General features: G+C 40.2%; 1 protein-coding gene across 1 annotated transcript; it reads left to right on the forward strand.

Annotated features, from left to right (window-relative positions):
- Positions 1-201: 201 nt before the first annotated feature.
- On the forward strand, positions 202-22,357 carry GTF2B (general transcription factor IIB). Its single transcript, XM_063165759.1, has 7 exons — positions 202-306; positions 2,703-2,809; positions 12,873-13,006; positions 19,300-19,446; positions 19,583-19,712; positions 20,282-20,563; positions 22,126-22,357. Exons 1-7 carry the CDS (start codon positions 290-292, stop codon positions 22,257-22,259), a joined length of 951 nt encoding a protein of 316 aa, XP_063021829.1. The 5' UTR covers positions 202-289; the 3' UTR covers positions 22,260-22,357.
- The last annotated feature ends 1,114 nt before the right edge of the window (positions 22,358-23,471 follow it).

Genomic DNA, 23,471 nt, shown 5'->3' on the forward strand with positions numbered 1-23,471 from the left:
GTCTGCTGTGGGGATTCCCGAAAGTGCAGAGTGTGCCCAAGAGCAGCTGAACCGGAGTCACGGCCCGGGGCCGGCACGGCGGGCTTTGCGCAGGGGGTCTGTGGGTTGCTGCTTGCCCCGACGGGAGCGCTCCAGCCCGCGCCCCGCAGCCCCGGGCCCGCCCCGGGCGTGCGCCCGCCCCTTCGCGGCACCCGTAGGAGCGCTCGGCGGCCCCGCCCGCCGCTCTCGGGATTTAATTGCAGGGGCCGCTGGGCCGCGCGCTATCCGGCCCTGCTGCGGCACCGCCGACATGGCGTCCACCAGCCGGTACGGGGCCGGGCTGGGCGCGGGGGGCCGAGGGACGAGCGGGAGCGGCTCCGGCTCCGATATTGCCCCCGTCCGCGGCACGGGCAGAGGATGGCTGCGTCGCCCCCGCTACCGCCTGGGGACTGAGCGGCGGCCATCGCCGCCCTTGCCCGGCCCCGGTGCTGCCGTTTTAGCACGGCTCTCGCGGTGCACGGCACACCGGCCCCTCTCCGGTGTCCTGATTGTCGGGGCCGTTCCTTAGGGCGGCAGCGGGCGGGCCTCAGGGCGCCTGTTTGTGCGGGCCGCGCCGGGCGGTCCCCGGCTGGGCGGCCTCTAAGGGGCCGAGCTCGCCGCCTCTGCGTCTTCGTGTCGCTATTGCGGGGCAGCGCTCCGAGGAGACGCCAGGGTTTTGGGGGATTGATGTTCTGCGTGCGGAGCTCCTCGTCAGCCACAGCTCGGTGCGAACGGCGGCTCGGCCTGGTTTGTCCCCCGAGCGCGGCTGGGGCCGGGCCGGGCGGGCCTCAGGTGGCACCGAGCCCGTCCCACCGTGTCCCCCGGCCGGGCACCGGCAGCTGCGGCCCCCGAGTCCCCCGTACTCAGCGCTGCCTTGAGCCGAGTGCAGCTCCCTGGCCTGGCTCCACCTTATCGGGGCCTGCAAACTGCTTTCAGGCTCCCACCCTAAATCCGGACCGGCGCTAGTCAGCGACCAGACGGGTTTCGGGTTCTGAATTCCTTCCTCCTGGAGACACTCCGAGTTTTTCTTTCTGGTCTGAAAGCCCGCGGAGCAGACCGGAGTGACTCTGTAACGCCTGCTAAACCTGTCCTGGGATCTAGGAAGCGCTTCCGAGTAGTCTTGCTGCAAGCCGGCAGTTATTTGCTGGGATGGGCCTTTACACACGTGCCATGCATTTTCCTTGGGTGTAGGTGGCTTAGTCAGTTGAACCCATTGTAAGGAGTACAGCGCATATGTGTCGGTAGATAAACTGAGTTAAATTGGGATGGGAAGACAAATTTTTGCAATGTTTTATGAAGGTAAAGTCTGAAACAAAACATGGTTGGTATTCTTTGAGACATCTGCATTTTTTTTCCTTTTGCTTGGTGTGTCACTGTCTTTTATGTAATGCCAAATGTCGGATGATTGTGAATGCTTTGTCAACAGTGTTGTCATATGAAACTTGTGGCTGGGAATAGAAGGAAGGTAGTTTGAAGAGCTTTCATGTACTCTTTTGAACATAATTTACATCTGAACATCTTGTGTTGACATTCTGTCTGGAGGTTTTGATATTAATAGTTATGTTGATTTTCAGTTTTAGTTTCAGGTTGCAGACATTTTTGTGAAGTGTCAGTGGATTAAAATGTTCTGATTTTTTGTGTTCTAGACTCATTGGAAATATCTAAAAAATGAAAATTACGATGGGGACTGTAGTTAGGTTGAATTAATGGCAGAAAGAATTGTGGAAAATGGGGTAACTCAGAGTAATTCTATTGGAAACATTTTTACAATTGAATGGATTACAAATTGTTTTTTTGGCTTATTCAAATAGAAGTTAGTAGTTACGATAAATTTTTTGAGATCAATTTCTTGTGCTTTTGAACTTTAGCAAAATGGCTTTGTGGAATATATGGATCCCAATTGTAAACAATTTTTACTCCCATTTTGAAATAATTCTAGTAGTATTATGTAACATATTGTTAATACGAAGTATTTACTTTTAAAACATTTGGTTAGAAGCAATTGGTTGTTACTTTAGTCAGTAACTAAAAGCTGTTTATTGAATAATGCTAATGCTTTATGGGAAGTTGTAATTCCTGAAGATCCATGAGTGTGAAAGAGATCCCTGTTTTCAGAACTTCTTGTCATGTAATTGCCTTAGGAGCTGATTATTTTTTGTTAAGATTTCACTATGCATTGCTTAATTTAAAATGGAATTTATTCTTCAAATACTTTAAAATAAATACTTTAAAATAAAGTATTCTTCAAATACTTTAAAATAAATTCAGTGTCTGAATTAGGAATTTTCCAAGCATACATGTTGTATATGTAACTTTCTGAGTTAAGGAGCTGGTAAATAATACTGTTCTGAGTAGAAGGAGTGAAAATGCTCATTTGGAATGAAGAAATCACCACTAACTTCTTAGGAAAGTTCATTTAGCAGTAGTTTGAGTTACACTGCATTTAATCAAGTCTCTTATGTAGATTTTTAGTGTTTGATTTGAAGTGATTTTGGTACAAGAGACATTACAAGAAAATTGGAATTTAGGTGAAGTCTTGATTGTAAAATGTAGTTGCAGCATTCATATAAAAAGTGCAGCTCAGATAATCAGGTTAATATTCTATAATTGAAAACATTAAGTGCTGTATTACTGAAGTGTTCTTATCATCAAGGAACTTTTTTGCTTTTTTTTTTTTTTTTTAGTTTGGATGTGCTTCCAAGGGTGACTTGCCCAAATCATCCAGATTCCATTTTAGTGGAGGATTACAGAGCTGGTGATATGATTTGTTCTGAGTGTGGGCTAGTAGTAGGTAAGTAGTTATTCATATTTTTATAAATTGCCATGTAACCTAAATGGTGTGGGTAGGTTTGTGCTCTCTTGATGCCGAAGTGTGGGTGGTAAATTTGATGGGGTGTGTGTTTTTGTTTTGATTTTTGTGTGGGGCTTAGTTTTTTTTGTGATTGTCTGTTGCTAAAAGCTTACTGCTCTGAGTAGCCTGTCTTCTGGTAACTTCATGCACTACAAAAATAATCAAACTCTCTTTAAAGACTGAAAATTTAAAATGTGCTGTAATATGAATTAGAGTGTTGTGCTGTCCAGTCCTGTATTCTGTTTTTATTCATGACTCTTCTTTCATTCAGGAAAGTATAAGAGATGTTATAGAAGCTCTCTGTGAAATAATTTGCTTATTAAAAAAAAAAACCCAACACAACACAAAACCAAGCCCCAACCAACTTCAGTGTCCTAGAGGCTAGATGTTATCTTCTGCCCTGAAAGATTTAGATTTATATGGTTGCTAGCATGTGTGTTTGTTAATCACTTCTCCCAAGGCTTTTAAGACTATCCTAAATTTTTCCACTGGAATTTTGTGAAGCTCTTTTACTTGGTTTCTGTAGCAGCAACTCCACAGACTAAACTGTATTCCTAAGTATAATGGAATATTTAAAATGAAAGGCCTGTTAGGCTTTGTCTTTTGTTTGAGTGAGAAAGAGGAAGTTGCTGCATATACATTTTTATTTACCTTTTCTAGGATAAATATCTTACATGCACCTTACTGTCTTTATTCCTTTTATCATGGCAAACTTTCCACGCTTGTATTATGATAATCCTTTAAACTTCATTGATTTCTGCTAATTTGTTTTTGGCCCTTATGTGAAAAAATCCTCCTTGAGGGTACATGTTTGTGTGATTCATTCAGTGCTGCTAAATATTTCAAATTGTTTATATCTATCTTTCCTAGACAGTGGTGGTTTTGTTTTGCCTTGCTGAATTTAAAAACGTTATTAAAAGCTGAAAGTTAAGGTAGTAGTGGTGAAGGTAGTACTGATTCAGCCAAGCAACTAAAATGTCTTTTTATGCAAAATCAAGCTTCCACATAAATTGTTAAAGTAAATGTTAAAACATTTAAACTTGAGTACCAGTTTCCTTTAAAATCATGAAACCATTTGAGACCTCTAAAGGAAGGATTATAACTGCTTTGTTAAAAAGAAGGGGTTTAAATTGCATAAAGGTCAATTAATCAGAATAAATTTGCTGTTTAAAAATTCAAATATCCACAGCAGTACTTCCTACTCAAATATGATAGTAAGCTTTTAAGTTACTGCTTAAAAATACTTTGGTGCATGTTCAGCTCTTTGTGTGGCTGTCACAGAGATTGAGCAAAAGTTTAGAAAAGCCCATCTTGATCAGTTCATAACTTTTAAGATAGTCCTGGTATTGGGAGAAGAGGAAAAGCTTTTTCTTCATAAATGTAATTTTTTGGAACTTGGAATTTGTCACAAGTCTCATTTCATGTACCTTCTGTTACCTAGTCACAAGGAATTCTTGCCTGAAGAGTTTATCCTCTGTTTTTTCTGAAGTAATGGCATTGGTGCATTCTTTAGTTCAAAATGTTAGCAGTTTCAATGAGCAGGATCATTAGAATATTAATAGAAGCTGTTTCTGAATTGAGTTTTTAATGTGTTTGTAATTGTCTTAGTGCAGTTTTCCACCAACATTACTGGTAGGATAAAAACTCTTTTTTAGGTAAGCATTCTGTGGATTTCTCCCCAGAAGGCTTTAACAGCATTGTGCTGATTCTCATTCTGTGTTGCTTTCCTTCAGCTATTTAGCTTGCCTCTATGTGTCCAATTCCTTAGCTAGGCTATCCAGCAGGTAATTTAGAAAACCAATTAAATAGGGTGACAATAAGTAATCAAAGAGAAGTGAGAGCACTAAATATTTTCTCACCTGGTCGGATAAGAAATTTAGAGAGGGTGTAAACCAGATCCAATCCTTGGTGCCTGTTTTCTGGAGATGCTTGTGAAGTAGAGATTAAAGGAGTGAAGATAAAATTTAGCTTTGATGTGTTCCAAATGCAACTTTCCTGTATTTGTAGCGGATTCCATGAGACATTTTCCCCTTAAGAGACTCAAGATTTCGTTTCCTGTTTTTACTTAGGGAAGTTTTGTTTCAGGGCTTGCATGCGTTGTGATCACATGTGAGCAGAGCCCACTGAAAATATATTTTGGGATGGACTAAAAGTTACTGGGATCTTTCAGCAAAGGGGATCATTTAGAGCAGTTAGTCCTCCCTGTGCAGAAATCAATAAAATCAATATATCTTGTAGCTGAAGAAGTGCTACAGATTTATTTAAAAAATATTGTTTTTAGTGTCTGCAGGGCACTGCTGGTATAAATGGTAAATGCTGAGTTTGTGCTCTTACTTTACTGCTGTAAAGTACATACTGGTGTGAGTTCACTGATTTTTTTTTCCTTTTTTTTTCCTTTTTTTTTTAGTGTGTATGCAGTTTAGCTGTAGACAGAGCTAATAGTCTTTGACTTAACTAACAGTATTTGCATTTGATGTTTTTCTGGCTTGCTATGGTAAAGTACTGAAGTTGCTTATTTATGGAAAGAGTGTAAAACTATTATATGTAGAACTGTGTTGTAGGATAAAATAGCTGGTGCACAGGTAGTTTTCAGGTTTGTAATCAATTTTCTGGGAAAAGGAGATTAAATCAGTATTATTATCTTGCATTTGGCAGTTGAAAGGGTAAAGCAGTAGAAAATTTTGGGGGAGCAGGAGGCCAGGACACAGAGAAGCTGATCTCTTTATCAAGTGAATTCTGTATTTTAGGCACACCTGTATGTTGCAAGTACTACTTTTTAAAGGGATTTTTGAGAAGTTGTTTTTCAGAGTTGTTTTCTACTTACAGGTTCAATAATTTAAGTTAAATCTAGTATGCTGTGTTTTTTTACACAGTATTTTCCATGTGTTCTGAATAAACTGGTGTTTTGCTCTGCAGTATTAAAGTAATTTAATCTTGTAATGTCATTATGACTGAAGCTGGTGTTGAGAGTATTATTGTTTCAAAATACTGCTTCATTCTTATAAAACCTCTCATCTGCTTTTTCATTATTACTTTTTGTGGATTAGTTTGTGTTCTGTCTTTTCATGGTAATTATTTCCAACTTGTTAACTTTTCCTTCTGCTAATTGCTTTTTACTTAAAAGGTGCTTGGAGACCTAAATTATAATCATCCATGAAATTTTGATATTAGTGTGGATTGACATGCATTTGAGACTTAACAACTCTGTCCAGGTCTCTTTGCTGTGACAAGAATAGTGTTTTATTATCCCTACCTTTCTCCATCATTCTAAGCTATGTGCTACACTGAGAGTTCATGGACAGAGTTCTCAGGGCTTAGTTCTGTGTTCATTTAAAGCATTTATCATATCTCATTCTCCAGACAGTGTTGGTGGGGGAAAAGGGTGTTGTTCAAGAACAGAAGGCTAGTAAATCCTCTTTCTTGACAGGCAGCTATTTTGCTTGCTACCTTATAGGCAGTAAAAAAGGCTGGGAATCAGCTCATATGCCAGAAGGGGCTGAAGAAAGCAGAGTGAAAGTGGAAGACAAAGCACTGAATTTTCTTGATGTAGCAAGGTGGTGATGTGAATTTCAGAGGAGGATAAGAACAAGTCTGGTGGCATGTACTGCTGTGTAGTATCTCAGGTATAAGGAATACCTCAGGTTAGGAACACCTTTTGAAAACATTCCTTAAACTTCTACATAGATAGCTTCATTAAATGTTGTCTTAGTGTGCAGGAGTTAAGCAGTGAGGAATTTATTTTCAGTGTGTAGTAAGTGATTTTCTCAAACTGGTTAGCTCTGTCTGCTTCACTAGGCAGGTATGGCTGAAAGGAACAGTGCTCTTGTGTGGATCTGCTTTAGGGAGCCTTCTTTGGTAAAAAAGCAGAAATCTGTCTCCAGCTGATGAGGATCCTTGGACACATATCAACTCATTAAAGCTTTGAATCAATTATGGCCAATATTCAGACATTTCTGCCATGTTCTGTGTGTACTTGGGTGTTCAGTTGAAGAATTTTAGGGAAAAATAGTCAGTAGTCTGTGGTCTGCACTAAGGCTGTTACAAAAATCTGAGGATTTGTTTGGCTGATACTTCCGACATGTTTGAGATCAAAATGGTGCATTGTAAATTCAGATTGGTCCATGAAAAAGAGGTAAGATTTGACTAAACTACAGGTGCTTTTTTTTTTAGCAGTAAAATAAACAAGTAGGAAGGAGTTTCACAATTGCCTCTCAACTGGCCAGTTCATTACTCGGGATATCTGTCATTAGGGATAAGATTGCTTTCTTCTGTATAGCTGCTTGTTTTTTCTGAAAACCAAAGAAATCCTTTATTTCTTTTTAGCTGTTCGTAGTATCCAGTAGGTGGGGAAGGTGCTTAAGTACTTCTGACTTGCATCCAGTAGAGGGCAGTTACATCCATAGGGGAAAAATCTGTTAAAATTTGGCTGTATGTCCAGGTTTACTTCTTTCTGCAAGTATTGTTAGTCTTTAAAATATTAATTCTTGATTCAAAGTATTGCTTTAAAAGTAGGCAAAAATCTTTACATATGGATGTGAATTAGCAGCCTTTAAATGTTTGGTGTCTAGACTCCTAAAAAGCGTGTGACAAAAGTTGGCCCTTGGAAAAAGACTCTATGCATTTAGAGGAAAGCTAATTATAAAGGATACTGATGCTTAAAGACATTCTGAATAGTTGACTCTTGCATGAGCATTCACAGGTACTTAAAACAGGAAATTTATAATAAGAAGAAAGTGACCTGCTTGCCTTTCTCAGCCAGCATTTCAAACAGTCTGTTTTAATTCCAACCCTTTTCAGCTTTAAAGGCAAAGGGTGATGCTTCTAAGTGTTTGGCAGTGATGCTGTAAGAGTGGGAACAGACTTTAGATGTTAAGAGTCAGCATCTTTTGTCGGGCTTTGTAATAAGCACTGCTCTTAGCATGAGATTTCCTGGAGGGTGCAGAAAGCTTTCTAGTTAGTGGGTTTTTGGCTACAGACCTAAGGTATTTGAGGGCCACTGCTACTTCCATTAGGTGAAGTACTAGGTTTTTCTAGTAAGTAACAGTAGCATTTTGAATCCTCCTATTCAGGGAGTGCTTCTTAACTTGCTTCCTTGCCAGGCTGACAAGGTAATTAGGCAAAAAAGGGCTGGAAACAGTCTGAACTCTGATGGAAAGAGAGTCTCATATATTGTGATGTAGGGTAGATCAGGCACAACATTTTCAATTGAGATTCTGTAGTTTGGAGCATCCTTCACACAAATATTTGAGCCTTTAATCTTTTAAAGGTCTCAAGTCCTGGGGAGGTGTAACTTCAGTTGACCAGACTTGTCCATCTCATCATTTAACATTTCTACTTTCATTTGCTTCTTCCAAAATTATTATGCAAGCTGATGGCTTTGGACGCCTGTAAGTCCTTTTAGATTTGTCATCATTTTGATATGCAGGAGCTGCTGAGCCTTGGTTCTTGTAGCAGTCATTTGCCTGCGGTGCTGTACTGTCTGTTTCAATCCATAGTTGCCTTTTGGTACTGGTGTGATGCTGTTGATGTCTGGCAACTAGTTAAAATCATCTGTGGCTTTTTTGTTTGTTTGCTTGTGGGGGTTTTATGTTTTGTTTAGCCATCAGAAAGCCTGCTTTAGTTATTTTAACTGACTTGTGAATAGACTGGTGTTGCTGGTTAGGATGATAAATTTGTGGTGGTGACAATTCATTGAAAATAAGATAACTTTTACAAAGAATACAAATGCCTTACTAAGGCTAGAAATAGTGGTGACTGTAAAATGATATGTTTATTTATTTTTCCCCTCTCCATGAGTTTATTCTGTGGAGCATTTAATACATCTGGTCCTTAATAGAAGTTCTAAGGCTGAAAAATGGAAAAAAAAGTCATGTTCCCATATGGGGCAATATGTAAGCTAATAAATAGAATATGGAGTAGATACACCTGGAGTATTATGTCTAGCTCTGGGCTTCTGTGTACTAGGAAGAGAGAGACTTGCTGGAGCAAGTCCAGAAGAAGGTTGCAAAAGTGATTTAGGAGTTAGGTGAGTCTTGAGAGCTGAAGCTTGATCTGATTGTTCAGCCTGGCTCTGTGCAGTTTCATGTCTTCTTCATTCTCCCCAGCCTGTAGCCTGCTCCTTAGTTTTTTCACTGTAGTTTGTCACAGCACCTCATTACTCTGCTTAATAAGGAGCTGACTGAAACTTAAGTGTAATCCTATATATCTGAACACACATTTATATTTAAATTTGGCATTGTAAAATGCCTTTAATTAAAAGTATAATATATGTGCTCACTAGATGGCAGCAGATTCCCTAACTAACTGTGAGAATGAAACATTCTCTGTTATCAGTAGGTATTTTGGATCTTCAGAGTGCAAATCAACTTTTAATACTGTATTTATGGTAAAATTAAAATATTAGTTAACAATATGCAGAACTTAATGCAATGTGCAGCTAACATTAGAGCTCCTCTGAAAAGAACTTAAGAACATGCCATCTCAGCAGTGTTTCAAGACTGGATATGGAAGATTACATAGCTCATGAATGTCATCATATTTCTAGTTTTGGTTAGATATCTTCAGTTTTAAGCTATCTTGTCTTCTTATAACAGATAATGCAAAATGCAGAAGGAGAAGAAAATACATATGTCTTATGATTTACTGCAAGTTTGATGCATAGATATTTCAAACTAAGCTTTAAAAACTACTCAAAAGTCTGTTTTAATTTTTGGGTCTGACCTGAGTTTGATTTTGCATTTATGTAGCACATATTCTTTGCATGTGTCAGTTGTGAAGACAAGTAACCTTGGCCTGAGGTTTTCTGTTCTGAGTAGCAGTTCTGCATTTTATTAAATGAGCTTTTCAGATGATGAGTAACCTGAATTTGGTCACCAACCAGGGGAGTTGGCAGTGTGTGTTTGCACTGGAGCCTGCGTGTTAGTCTGTTAGACTGTATTTTAAAGAGACACTGAATCCTGGAAGAGTAGTTTAGGAAAAGAAATGGAGAAAAATTAGTCTGTTCAGAAAGATGCTTTGAGATATCAGCCCGGAGATGCATTTCACAAGGATTTGGTCCTGTAAACTGTTGTTTTTGTGTGTATTTCAGAGGAGGAAGCTGAGGAGGTGAACTCTGTTAGAGGAAAATCAAATAAAGGAGTATCTAATGTGACTGTATCCAGTGAAGCCCTTTTGTTCAAACTGACTGCTTAGAAAGGGAGTAGCCAAGGAATATGTGGCCACTCCCATCTTTATTGCAGTTTTAGAGGGTTGCCCAAACCAATATAAGATTGCCCAAACCAATATAAGAATAAGTGAGCAAGCAGAGACAACTGTATGGTGTACTTACTGGGAGCTTTTTTAATCTCATGTTGGACTGTTGGATCCATATTCCAGCTTGGGAAAATCAGTCAGTAGGGCATGACCTAGCAAATTGAGTTTAGAGCTTGAAATCTTAACTCAGTCTAATTTAGTCAGTAAAAAATCTTAACTCAGTACTAAATTTAGTCTTTTTGTAAGACTAAATTTAGTATTTTAAAGTTTTGCTTTGACCACTTAGGGTGGGGCTTAATTGCACCTGTAGTAATATCACAGTTCCAAAGTGGTTTTTATGTATTGAAGAACTAAAGATAATAAATGCTGCATTTTGTTTCTTGTTTTAGTTTCTTGTTGAATGGGATGATCCAGCTAATCATGCTTGTAGCTGAATATGTTTTCCATCTATGGAAACCTGTGGGCTTATTTGTTTGATTTTCATTAATGCTTCTAGCTTGTGTCACACTTTTATAGAAGCCTTTTGAAAGATGGAATGTGCTGCCTAGGATTTCTGTATATTTTCTGTGACACTGATGGTATACAGAAAAACTTCTTTTCTGTAGTAGCAGATTTCTTGGCAAAATGAAGATATTTGCATACTGCATCCTAATTGCACAAATGCTTTATATTCAGTGATTTGTTCTGCCTTATCTTTTCTTACTCTGGCATAGTAGTCTCAATCTTCTGTTTGTGATGTGTTTATCAGAGCAGGCAGTGATGTAGAACTTTCTTGTTAGAGCAGAAATGGTTCATAACTCACAAGAGGCAGATCCCTGAGTGAGTCATTTAGGTCATTCCCACTTGTGTGGAAAAATATTACATCATTGCTCTGTACTCAGTGTTCTATTTATACCATGCCAGAATTTTAAGTACATTTTGCTTTTTTTAGATGCTGTAAACAATATTGGGGGTTCGTCTAAAAGTAAAGTTACTGCTAGGCCATAGAAGGAGCATTACTGAATCAAATATTTACAGAGTCCAGGAGTCAGAGGAGCACACTGTCTGCAAATTCAAGCTTGCCAAGGGTGTGGGGGTTGACCTTTGTAGCAGAAAGAGTAAAAGGCAGCACAGATTCATTCTATCCATAAACCCTGTAGCTTTTCATGGTTGATTTTTTTTCTTCTCCCTCTTGGTTTTTATTAGACCAGTAAATAAAGGTGGAGCCATACTTATGAGCAGGTCTGACAGGTATTGATGAGAACACCTTTAACCTAAAGTTGTTTTTTGTTTTTTTTTTTTTTGTTGTAGCAACTTCTTTTGGTTCATTCACAGCTTTCAGTTTCAGGCATCCTCCTTACATAGTTTTATGTTAAAAATTGAGTTATTCTGTCAGAATAGAGTCCCCTTGTATCCCCCAGGGAATTCTGCAGTTGCATCACTCTGTCCACACCTTCTGCATTTTCTCCAGCTTCAGATCTTGTATTGTTTGCAGAGTGCTTTTTTCTGCCTGTTTTCACCAGGTTAAAATCAGCCTCTGTGATTTCATTCTAAGGCTTCCATAAACTGTGCAGTCAGTTCTACTTTTTTTTGCAGGCATTTCTCTCACATCAACCTTAAACATTGATAAAGGTGATGAATTTTCCCTCAGGTTTAGCTAAGGGTACCAATTATTCTGAAGTTTCTTCTGAGCTGTATTCTGCTTTACTGCAGGACACTGAGAGAAGTGTTCCTTTTGTGTTATTTTGTGCATGTGTTCTTAAAAATTCTGTAGTATTGCTCTGGAGGCAACACCTTTGTGATGCAGCTTTTATCAGATCTTTAAACACAATGAACTTTGCTGGATTTGGGGCTGGGGTTTGTGCTTTCTTTTGTGTTTCTTTTTTTCCCCCCAAGTTCCTGTTGTTGTGTTTACTGTAGGGCTTTTGCCTGCATCACAAAGTATGTGAGAATTAATTCTCAAACTGGTAAGTTTTGAGAAATAATTCTCATTGCTGTTTCCTCTCATTGCTGTAGGAAAGGTTTAGGTGGATGTGAAATTAAGAGAGGACTGCAAGGAAAGTTGTTTCATTCAGAAAATGTGGTGCTTTTCCTGTTTATTCTGAATCTGTACTGAAAATCTTTCAGTTATAACAGGGTTGATTGTGTTTAAGTAGTTGAGTATATATATTTTATGTAAAACTGTCAAGCATCGTGAAATTGAGCAGAGTCACAACTGTCTTCAAGAACAAAAATTGAACTGCAAAATGTCATCAGTGGTGGGTTAGGAGTTACAAAATTGAGGGTACAAAGGAGCTAGAAATTATTCAGGGGAAGTAATTTACTATAGCTTGATGGGATTGTGCATGATAGGTAAATCATGTGTGCACTGTTAACACATGGCAAGTGTGATGAACTTGTTAAGTTACAGCAACTGACTCATTGAGAACAATCCACAGGCAGTCCTGACCTCAGCTTGAAACTGAGATCTTGATTGCTTTTGTGTATTGGAAATGCCATGATGTTCTTAATGGATAATCCATACAGGTGACAGTTCCTGGTTTCAGGATGCATTTCTTTAGTTATTTATGTCTTCTGTTTAGCTCTAGTTGCATTTGTTTTCCATTGTAGATCCTGAGCATTCCTGTTTGTTGTCCTGCCAGTTACTGTTGTGTTTGGGAATGGCAGCAGACTGTCTCCTTGCAGTGCAGAGCTCAGATGCCTGCCTTAATGTTTCATGCAATATTTTAAAGCACTGTGTCAATGCAGACTTTGTGTTGCCCTGTGTTCCCAGGTGACCGGGTCATAGACGTGGGCTCGGAGTGGAGAACGTTCAGCAATGACAAAGCCACCAAAGACCCATCTCGAGTTGGGGACACCCAGAATCCTTTGCTCAGTGATGGTGACTTGAGTACAATGATTGGCAAGGTAACGCTGGAAATACTAAAGTTACTGAGTGTTTTTATTTCAAGTACCAGGTGATACTTCCATAGAAAAACTATACAGCATGTAGTTTTGAAGAGATTTTCACCTGAATTGAAGTTGCATGTTTCAACAGTCTATAAAATGTGGCCCTTTCCTGAGGATAGAAGGAAAGGGCCAACCTTTGCAAAAAAACCAAAAAGTTTGCAGTGTTGTGGAGTTACTTGCTATACTTAGATATGTTACTATAAATAGGAAAGCTGATGTTGCAATTTTAAAAGAAGTATACTTTGACTTAGCAAGTGTATTTGAGGTGGTTCTGAAGTTAATGTTGAGATCTCAACAGCTAATGCTGCTGTTTTTTCGTAGTAAAGTCTGTATCAGATTCATATTTGAGACCTGGAGACCACATTGTACATGTTCTTTCAATTAATGTTAAAGCACTAAATGTAGAATTCTTTCATGGTGTGAGTGCCTCAAAGGAAAGTAGCCCATCTATACTTGGGTTGAAATTTTGTGGTGCAGTCATGTCCTGCTGTTTCTCCTTGAGAGCAAGCAGGACTAGTCACACAAATGCATTGCAAATGAAGCAGCAACCCAGGTAAGTTTTAATTGTTGTACTTTCTTTTTCATATTTTACTGCAAGATCCAAATTAACTTTTTGTGGATTTCCTGAATGTTTCATGAAAAGGGGTAAAGTTGCTGATTAGAACATTTTGCTGCTTTGTGTTTTCTCAGAAGTTTTTGTCCCAGTTATGTTGCTAGGATGAAGTGCCTAAATATGTATGTATAGGGCAGTTTGCAACATACTTTTCATCCACGAATTCTTAAAAGCAAGGAAGTCAACAAGTGAATACTGATGGGCAGCTAATTTTCACCATTAGTGGAAAAGAAATCTTCTCTTTGAGGAAACGTCCAAGTAGATTATTATGTTTTGGACAATTCTAAGAATTCCTGCCTATCACATTTTATGGTTATAGGTGGCTTTTGGATTACATTCAGACAAACAAATTTCTGCACTGCTTCATTAAAACATTGGCATTGCTAAAGGGCTCTGTGAAGCAGTGCTGTAGAAGTCACTGGAATTCTAATACCACCTATGTAGGATCAGAAAGATTGTAGTTCAGAGGGCTTGGACTTCTGTTGCTGATTTGGTCAGCTGTGATAAAGATCTATACCTTTATAGACAGATGGAGAAATGGACTGTTTGCTCCAGGTTCACATTGTTTCTCACTCTGAGCTGTGTAAATACAAGGTTTGTTTCTGGGAGCTCAGCTTGATTCAGTCAGTAGAATGACCTGAGCTCCTTTAGAATCTGGACATTGGAAAAGACAAAAGACATTTCAGCTTTATCACAGGTTTTGTGTCCAGGCGATCAGTGGCTTGTGCTGTTAACACCCTTCCCTCTGAATGTTCAGATCATAATTTGGAATAAAGAGGGATAGCAACCTTAGTGAGAGAATTAAGGACACAGGAACTTGTATGAAAAGTTTGCCCAGGAAAACTAAAAAACTTTAAGAGCTGGACATTTGACTAATGAAAGTTTTGCTGTAAACCAGAACATCCCAGAATAGGCAGGAGCAAACTTGCTGTAGCAAAGAGTGCCATTCCATAAAGACAAGATGAGAGTTTTAGTGTGGCATGATTTAACCTATGAGAACTGAGTAAAAAGTGCTGGAGCTGCCTGGATTGTGTTTGGGATTGTAGAGGGGGCAGTCAGTCCAACTGTGGATACTTTATTTGAAGAGGTGCATTATTTTCTATGGGAAATTGAGAGTCCCTTTGACAAACCAGGATGTTTTCTGCACAGGAGTTCCTGTGTTTGTCTTGCTAGTAAGCAGGAGCTCTGCCATGTCAGTTCCTTGATGTGAGCTCTGTATAAGGGACTGCTTTTTTTCAGTTGTTTGGAAGGAAGTGAATGGCTTTTATCAGAAGATGCTGAAGACATCTCCTGTCAGTGCAGAAAGGGCATGAATTTTGCAGCAAGGAAGTGGTACATTTCTCAAGCAGTCATCTGAAGTGCCTGCTGGCAGTAGGTTGGGATGTGGATTGACCTGGATAGACACAGTGGTTGAACACTAACTAGATAGACACAGTGGTTGAGCAAGGGTGAAATTGGTGTAATCGTGAAGAGGGTAAGTAGCATCTGACAGAGTGCAGAACAACCTATATGAATTCCAGAGAGTGAAACAGGGTAAGATTATTATTTTCCCAGTTAACAGCAGGTTTTAGAAGGGCCTGGAGTAAACCCCATGTTTGTGTGCCAGAGATGGCTTTAACTTTTCATATGGGACAGGAGGACCAGGGCTATTTCTTTCTGCTTGAGGTAGGACTGCAGATAATAAAATCTTTACAGCTGACCTTCTCCACCCTCACAAAAACACTCTCACCAGAAAAACCCCTAAAACACAACCTGTGTTGTGGGAAATCCAAAAGAGAAGGACGCTGATAATTCTCATGGCACATCATGTTAGATCTGTTATAGACTCCTGGGAACAGAGATGGAGATGGAGTCTCAGCCAGTTATAACAGTATTGCTTTGTAACAGTAGAGGAAGAGGGTCAGTTCTCCTTCACAGAGTGGTTTGTGTCTCTTTCCTCTGGGAAGGCAGGAGGTGCTGCTCTGGGGCCCCTTCCTGCAGGGATGTGTGGTCTGTATATGTTAGCTGCTCTTCCTGGGCAAAGGGATTAATTCCTAATTGGTTTTAATGTGTGAGGAACCCATGTGTCTGAGGCAGCAGCAGCAGCCTGCTTTGGAACACAGATTAATTTGCCTCTGAAGAGGAGGGTGAATAACATAGTTGGTGCTGGAAGTGGTTTGAATTCCACAGGCAGGTCTTCAGGATACTGGCACAGAGCAGTAACTCTGAAATTAGATGCTGTGTGCTGCAGTTGATCTGATTACAATGCAGATCAATTGGAGGCACGGTGAAGTGTCACATTAATTGTTACTTGATTGCCAGAATGTTGTAGTTATTTCTAAAATTCTAACATAAAGTTAAAGAAAAATAACTAAACAAGCATCTTTTAGTTTTGCTTTGATACAGGGAGATCTCTTGTATGAATCTAAAAGCAAAAACTGCAAGTTTTGTTTCCTATCTTGTGGAAAATGTCTTTTGTCACCGTTGCTAGTTAATTGATTCCTTTTTTTGTATTAACTGCAACTCCAAGAGAATTTATATTGGTTGAACAAAGATCTAATGCAATCTTTTGGCATAGAATTTCTATCCTTTGATCAGATATCTTTTAAAGAAAGCTGGCTTTTGTTAAACTGCATGACCTGAATCTGGAAGTGCTATATTGATAAACAGTGAGAAGGTACCAGGGGCTGATGAAAAAGGGGAAAGGATCCATCAGACTGATCCATGTGAGCTGTTTGTACTGGACAAGAAGACTGCTGGATCGGGGCATGCCATGGTGCTGTGGTTAACCACCAGTCAGTGGTGTGGGTGATACTGGTCATACTGTGTGCTGCTCTGGGGAAATACTGGGGTACAAAGCTCTTGAATGCCAGCACTGTAAACCTGACCTCCACTGAGCCCCTTCAGAGATTGTCACTGTTTACTTGACTGCATTTTTTCACTTCAGTTACCTTGAAGGGTGTTTTCAGGATTGTATCCCTGAGATTTCTGTTCTGTTTGAAAGCCAGATAGGTGGAACTCCTGACTCAGGCCACAACAGTAAACCACATGATTCATAAAGTCAACTTCATTTCAGTTAAAACTGTGTGGCTTCTGTCTTTTTCCATGAAGGGAAAGGATCTCCTAACATGATTGTCAAGGGCTGAAATCAATAAAGTATTGTCCCTCAAAGCTCCAGAAGGAAAGTAGATGGTGCATTTAAATAAGACCTGCAGGGAGAATTTCTGTAGTTTATGTAAGCAGTTGAGGTGGAAGAGAGTTTCACCCTTTTTATAGTTGTGAGTTGTATATTGGGCATGGCTCTTGAAGAGAGTAAAACATCAGCAGGGTAAAATCTTTGTCTGCTTTCACTCCACGGCACCTAATAGATGTGTGTTGTTCTTGGTTTGGTTTTTGTAAAATTTTTTTTGTTCTCATTAACCAGTGGACCAAGGAAAATCGCTCTGGTGAAGGGGAATCCTTGCTGGCTCCAGGACAGAGCAATATTTCCTGGTAGATTAGTCTCTGATACAAAGCCTGACTAGACAAGGACCTGGGGACTTGCTGTTGTTTGTGCTCACTCTTCTGGCATCTACAAGAGTTTGAGCTCATACATTTCCATGTAAGCATGTGTGCATAGCCCTGGTCTGGGAGGCCATGATAAACACAAATGTAACACCCTGCAGGGAACAGGGGTATAACTGATGGCCAGCAAGGAGCCTTTTGGCCCAAGACTTCTCTATACTTCGGGCCAAAGGAAGTTTTGGCATAATTTTTGAATGGAAGGCCTAGTATTTCTCTTTGTGGCCTGAAGTCTGTTGTACTTCACTCTTGCTCTTTGTTTATGTTTTCATCTTACTGGGAACCTTTTAATAGTTGGTGGTGTTCCTCCAGCCAAGGAAGTAGGATTGTCTTTGGAGCAGCCCTCTGTTGTGTTGGTGCCAGGATCATGTCTGGGTCCTTATCTTATATTAAAGGATGTTTGGAATAGTAGGAAAAAAGCCATGAATGGTTCTGGAATCTGTTGTAAAGACCTGTTGAAGGAGCTAGGGAGACTTTGAGGAGGGTTCTGTGCTAAAGTCCTCAGCTGCTGCAGGGAGTCAAGGTGTGTGAGCACCACAGATGGTGTCTAAGCAGGGAGGATCCCCTGCAAGGGGCTGCTGGAAGTGAGGTGTCCTTGAGGCCTTGGGCATGGGAAGGGGAACAGTGTAAGTGAATGGTCAAGAGCAAGTGTTATTACTGTCAGAAAACATCTGTTAAATGCAGAAGTGCACCTCAGAGATGACAGAGTTATAGCCTGTGTTAAAATGAAGGGCACTTCCCAAGAATGTGGGTCAGGAAGGAAGGAACTGGGCAGCTGAGAAGAAAAAGGTGATGCCAGGGATTGTTCTATGCTTTGTTCACTGTCTTTACCCCACTTTGTACAGCCTGGACATCTCAATCCATTGCTGGGTGTTTAGTTTGAGATCTCTGTGTGCAAGTGCTTAGCCAGGTTATCAGTCAGCCACAGATCAAGACCTGCTTTGTGTTTACTGGTTTTGGTAAAATGACAGTGCAGTAGTTGGTGTCTCTAGTGGCTTGTTTAAATGACCAAATCTGTCTGCAGTGAAAGCTGGATGCTCCATCCCAGGTAAATTGTTTGAAGGTACCAGCAAGGAATGAATGCTTGCAGATTCAGGAAATCCATGTTTCTACACATGATGGAATGATAAAGAAATGGTTTCTACTTGAAGGAACTTGGGGCCCCATGCATGCTGTGACAATGGTGTGGCCGCTGAAGGTAATGCCCTTTTGATGAAACAAGACCCTCTGCAAGCAGGCAGGTCCAAGGGTCAGAGCAGACCCTGTCAGCTTGGCAGAAGGGGTCTAAAGAGTAGTTTTTAGGGTTTAAAATGTAGCACAATATGGTAATGTAGTGATTCTTATAGGCTTTATGGAAATGCTATAGGATTTGTATATTGTACTAGATTGGTTAGTGAGAATCAGAATATTCAACACAGAAGATGATTTATTGTACTGTAACAGGAACTTCACTCTCTTACCTCTTTTACTCTCTTATGCTTTGACTCTCTTGCCTTTTGCTGTCTTACCCCTTTTACTCTCTCACCCTCTCATCCTCTCTACCCCTCTCTTCTCTCGGGCCTGCTCTGAGCTGCAGCTGGCAGCTCCCAGCAGGGCCCTGCACCCAGGCCCTTTGCAATAAACTGCAAGTTCCACAACCTGGCTTCAGAGGTCTCTCATCTCTGTCCGTCCTGACTGTGCTACCCCCTGAGGCTCCTACAACCTGTCTGCCACAGATGCAGCCTAAAGGACACACCAGGGTTGCATAGAATGTCATCCTGGACCTCAGCACTGGTGACAGGAGTATCAAGATGCACACATTAGCTATATATTCTTTCTCTCTTTGGCTGTGTAACTATTGTTACATAAGGGAAGAAAAAGCCCTGTGTAATCTGCAGTCTCTGGGAAGCAATTCATTATTTGAGACTGGTGCCAAGTGTAGAACTTGTGTGGAATGATGCTCAGTTGAACGAGTTACTTTCAGTGATGTTTATTTGTACAACTGTTGGAACCGATGCCTTGAATTAAAATGTATAAAGCTGGAAGATGTTTGCTCTTGAAGTGAGCAGGAAGTTGCTTAGATACTTGTATTATTGATAATACAAATTTTTCTTTTCAGGGCACAGGTGCAGCAAGTTTTGATGAATTTGGGAATTCAAAGTACCAAAATCGCAGAACTATGAGCAGCTCTGATCGTGCGATGATGAATGCTTTTAAAGAAATTACAAACATGGCAGACAGAATCAACCTCCCTAGAAATATAGTTGTAAGTTCATGTCTCTTTTCCTTAAATTGTTCTGGCATTGACTTAGTTAGCATAATATAATGAGCACATGAATTTTTGATATTGCTGCTAATTAAATGGCCTAGAGTTAATTAAATTTCTTCTTCTTGCGTTGAAGGATCGAACAAATAATTTATTCAAGCAAGTGTATGAGCAAAAGAGCCTGAAGGGGAGAAGTAATGATGCTATTGCTTCCGCTTGTCTCTACATAGCCTGTAGGCAAGAGGGCGTTCCAAGAACATTTAAAGGTAAGTTTTCAGTGATACAGATTCAATTTTTCTATGAAGGAAAAGTTTTGTTTCTGTCACTATAGGAGGTTGGTTTTCTTATTCCTGGACTTTGTCAAATTGGTTGTTCTCAGCTGTAGCTCACCTTTGAGGGGAGGGTGGAAGGGTCTGTGAGAATTTGTTGTATTTGTGGAGTAGGCTCTAGGGCATGGGGGTTTTAGCATTTGGAAGTTATTTTGAGTGTTGGTGAAACAAAAGGCATTGCTTTGATCAGAGGATGGTGGAGCCTGTTGTAACTGAATTTGAATCAGCAGTTCTGTAGTGAATAGTGCAACTTTTCCCTAACAGAGGTACAATTCTCTAGCGTTCAGTACCAAATTTCCCTTACTAAGTGAGCTGTATTAATAGTGTCTTGTGATAAATGTGCACTGACTGAAGTTTCACAAATGGTCAGAGCTTATTTCGTGATGGTGGCCTTCAGGACATTGTCCTTCTTTGTGGGTCTTAATATATTGAGAATCAAGTTTGATTATTTTGGGGCCAACAAATGCTGTGAAGCCTAAGATTTAATTAATACTTTTTTTTTTCAGAAATATGTGCCGTGTCCAGGATTTCAAAGAAAGAAATAGGCCGGTGTTTTAAACTTATTTTGAAAGCTCTGGAAACCAGTGTTGATTTGATTACAACTGGAGACTTCATGTCACGATTCTGTTCTAACCTGGGTCTTCCCAAACAAGTACAAATGGCAGCAACCCATATTGCCCGGAAAGCTGTGGAATTAGATTTGGTTCCTGGGAGAAGCCCTATCTCTGTAGCAGCTGCAGCTATTTACATGGCATCACAGGCTTCTTCAGAGAAAAGGACGCAAAAAGGTAAAACTTGACTTTGTTTGGTCTTTTTTTGGTTTGTTTTTAGTTTGCCATGTCTTTTTTCCTGAAAGAAACTTCAGTATTGCTGTAAAACTTGGATGAGGTCTGTGCAAACAGTGATAAGCTCATTCTAACTGCATACAGCAAGGACCAAAGCAGGATCTCCCCGTCCCCAGAATGAACATGGAGTAATTGGCTACACTCAGTGTAAACTGAATTCATTTTCTTCTGGTATTAGGAGTTGGATTCTTGAATGCAATGGACCAGTGCATTCACATGAGCATAATAATTTAAGTTCACATACATTTTTGTGTGTCCATTTTTCTGCTCTAAAATATTCCAAACAGGAACTTGATGGCAGTTGCAGGGAGCACTTGGGCTTTGGATTACATCAAATCTTTAATCATTCTTGCAGCCAGGGAATCACCTGCATTAGTACAAGGTCCTTGACTTACTGTGAGCCTGTGGTAAAGATGGAAACTGTGGGATGGCAAGGTTTGCTGTGGACCAGCTGGGGCAGATAGGGTGGCCTGTGGGGAGCCAGTAAGGAGTTCAGGGCTCTTGAGCTGCAGAGCAGCATGGGGCTCAAGGGAATGGGGCTACAGGGCAGTGATGTCTGGGGAAAGAAGTTCTAACAACTAAGGCTGCAGGGGGTAGAACTTGATGTGAGAAATGGATTCAAGTGCTCCTCTGAGTTGTCCAGTCCAGATCAGAGATGTTGAAAATGTAGCAATTTCTTAATGGAGCATTCCTTTTGGATATAGAATAGCTTTATCTGTCAGGTTGTGGTTTGTTCTGCATTTGCAACTGCTTATGTCCTTGGAGCTTCCATCCTGTTGGCACTTTCCTGGGCCTATGAGTGATCTGTAGCCCAGGAAGTTCAGTGCCTTCATCCTTGCTGGTTGTGAGATTGCATCTCTTAAGAGTGATAATTAAAATACAGCTGCTTGCCATGGACACCACAGCTCCACACTGCTCCAGTGGTTTTGGACTGTGCTGAAGGCTCTCATGCAGTTCAAGGTTTAAATTCCTGACTTTTTTTTCTTACTAACTCTTGAATAAATTTAAGTTTCTGTGCATCTCAAACAAGTGTTCCCTTAGCTTGTTAGATAGTGGTGTGTGCCTCTGCCTTAATTTCTTGGTGCATTTTAAGGTAAATGTATTTCATGCTTAAGTGAAGGTATCAGTTTTTGTCTGTGGCTCAGTTTTTTGCTTGTTTTTGCTTATATTTAATCAAAGCATAAAAATGAAGTTCTAGAAGTTGATGATGATTTGTCAAAATACTGGTGGTCATATGTAATACATGTTTCTAATTACTTTTACCCTCTTCCAATTTGAAGTTTGTTATTCCACAATTTATAGGTTAAGGTGAACTGTGGCACATAAGAAAATAGACTTAAGTATCCAAAATATTAGTCACTACAGTTAACAACATTTCTACCAGACTTTTGGGGGAGTTGCAAGTGAAGCAAGTGTCCAGTGCCTCTTGATAAGTTATGCTTGCTGGATTTTTGAATATAAATGGCAAAAGTAAAAACTAACCACTTCTCTGCTTTTTGTTGTAGAAATTGGTGATATTGCTGGTGTGGCTGATGTTACGATTAGACAGTCATACAGGCTGATCTATCCTCGAGCTCCAGATCTTTTCCCAGCAGACTTCAAGTTTGATACCCCAGTAGACAAACTACCACAGCTGTGAGATTGCAGAGGGTTAATTTCTGTTAACCCCCCCAAAAAAAACCCAACAAAAACAAACTCTTTATTTTTGCCTATAATAAAGGATGTACAAAGTGTTAATATTGGGTCTTCGTGTTGTGGAACTGAAGGATATGGAGATGGAGCATAACTGCTGGAAGGCAGCATACATTCCAAGGGTAAACAAGCTGATTGTGTGGCATTTTGTATGTATATATTAGTGGAAGTAAATATTTAATATCTGTTGCAACAAATTTAATTTGATACTGTTGTACTTATTTAGATTTCTTTTCTAGGGATCTAGTAAGATGTATTTTGGAGAATTTAAAATATTGTGTAATTCCCAAATAAACTGTTTTCCAAAAACACCATCTTGTGGTATGACTGCAATGTGACATGCACGTACTGTTGTACATGCTGAGAACTGGAATGCAGTCCATGGAATGGTGGAGTGAGCTTCATGCTTGTGGGCTTGGTCACAAGGCTGCTTAAGTGCTCACTTTGTGGACAATTTCTGATCTCTGGAGTGCTCTGGTAGCTGTAGGGAGCTGTAGTGTGGGTGCTTGCACCCAGAATGTAAACAGTTGCTGAAAAGCTGTTCCAAGTTTTGCACAACTGCTGCAAAATATTTCCAAACTGGTTGCAAAAGGATTAATCCCATCCTTGGCACAGTCTTCCTGATTCTCAGTGTCTCTGCTTTTCTGCTGTGAATTGGAGGTAATGACAAAGCAGCTACTTAGAAGCATGAGGACTCACTTTAGTTGAATTCCTGCTAACTTCATGATGCTTAGTACTGAACAAAGAAAAGTAAAAATATTTATAGTGTATGTTTGTTAAATGTCATTCTACCAGCCCACCCTGCAGTCTGGCTGGCCTGTGGTTGTTCTAAGTGAGCATTTGTTGTTTGAACTGATATGCCAGGTGCTGAGTGAAGGCCTGAAGTTGTTCAGCCCTGCCCAGACTAAGAGCTTTGAACACTGGTTGCCTCCTGACAGTGTCCCTTTGTGTACAAAGCAACAAATGTGCTTAACTGGGACTCTTATGGTTCCTGAGATTTTTGTATCACAGGTGCAAATGCAGTTTAACTACACATATAACAGCTGAGGGGTCAGCTTGCTGCACATCTGGTCTGAGCCAGCCGGAGGAAAGGCTATGTCCAGTGCTAATAGCACTCAATAATTGCCAGTGGCCCTTACTGTTTGTTTTCTAGTTGAGC

Source organism: Melospiza melodia, chromosome 11 (genome assembly GCF_035770615.1).
Source record: "Melospiza melodia melodia isolate bMelMel2 chromosome 11, bMelMel2.pri, whole genome shotgun sequence".
Classification (NCBI taxonomy): Eukaryota; Metazoa; Chordata; class Aves; order Passeriformes; family Passerellidae; genus Melospiza; species Melospiza melodia.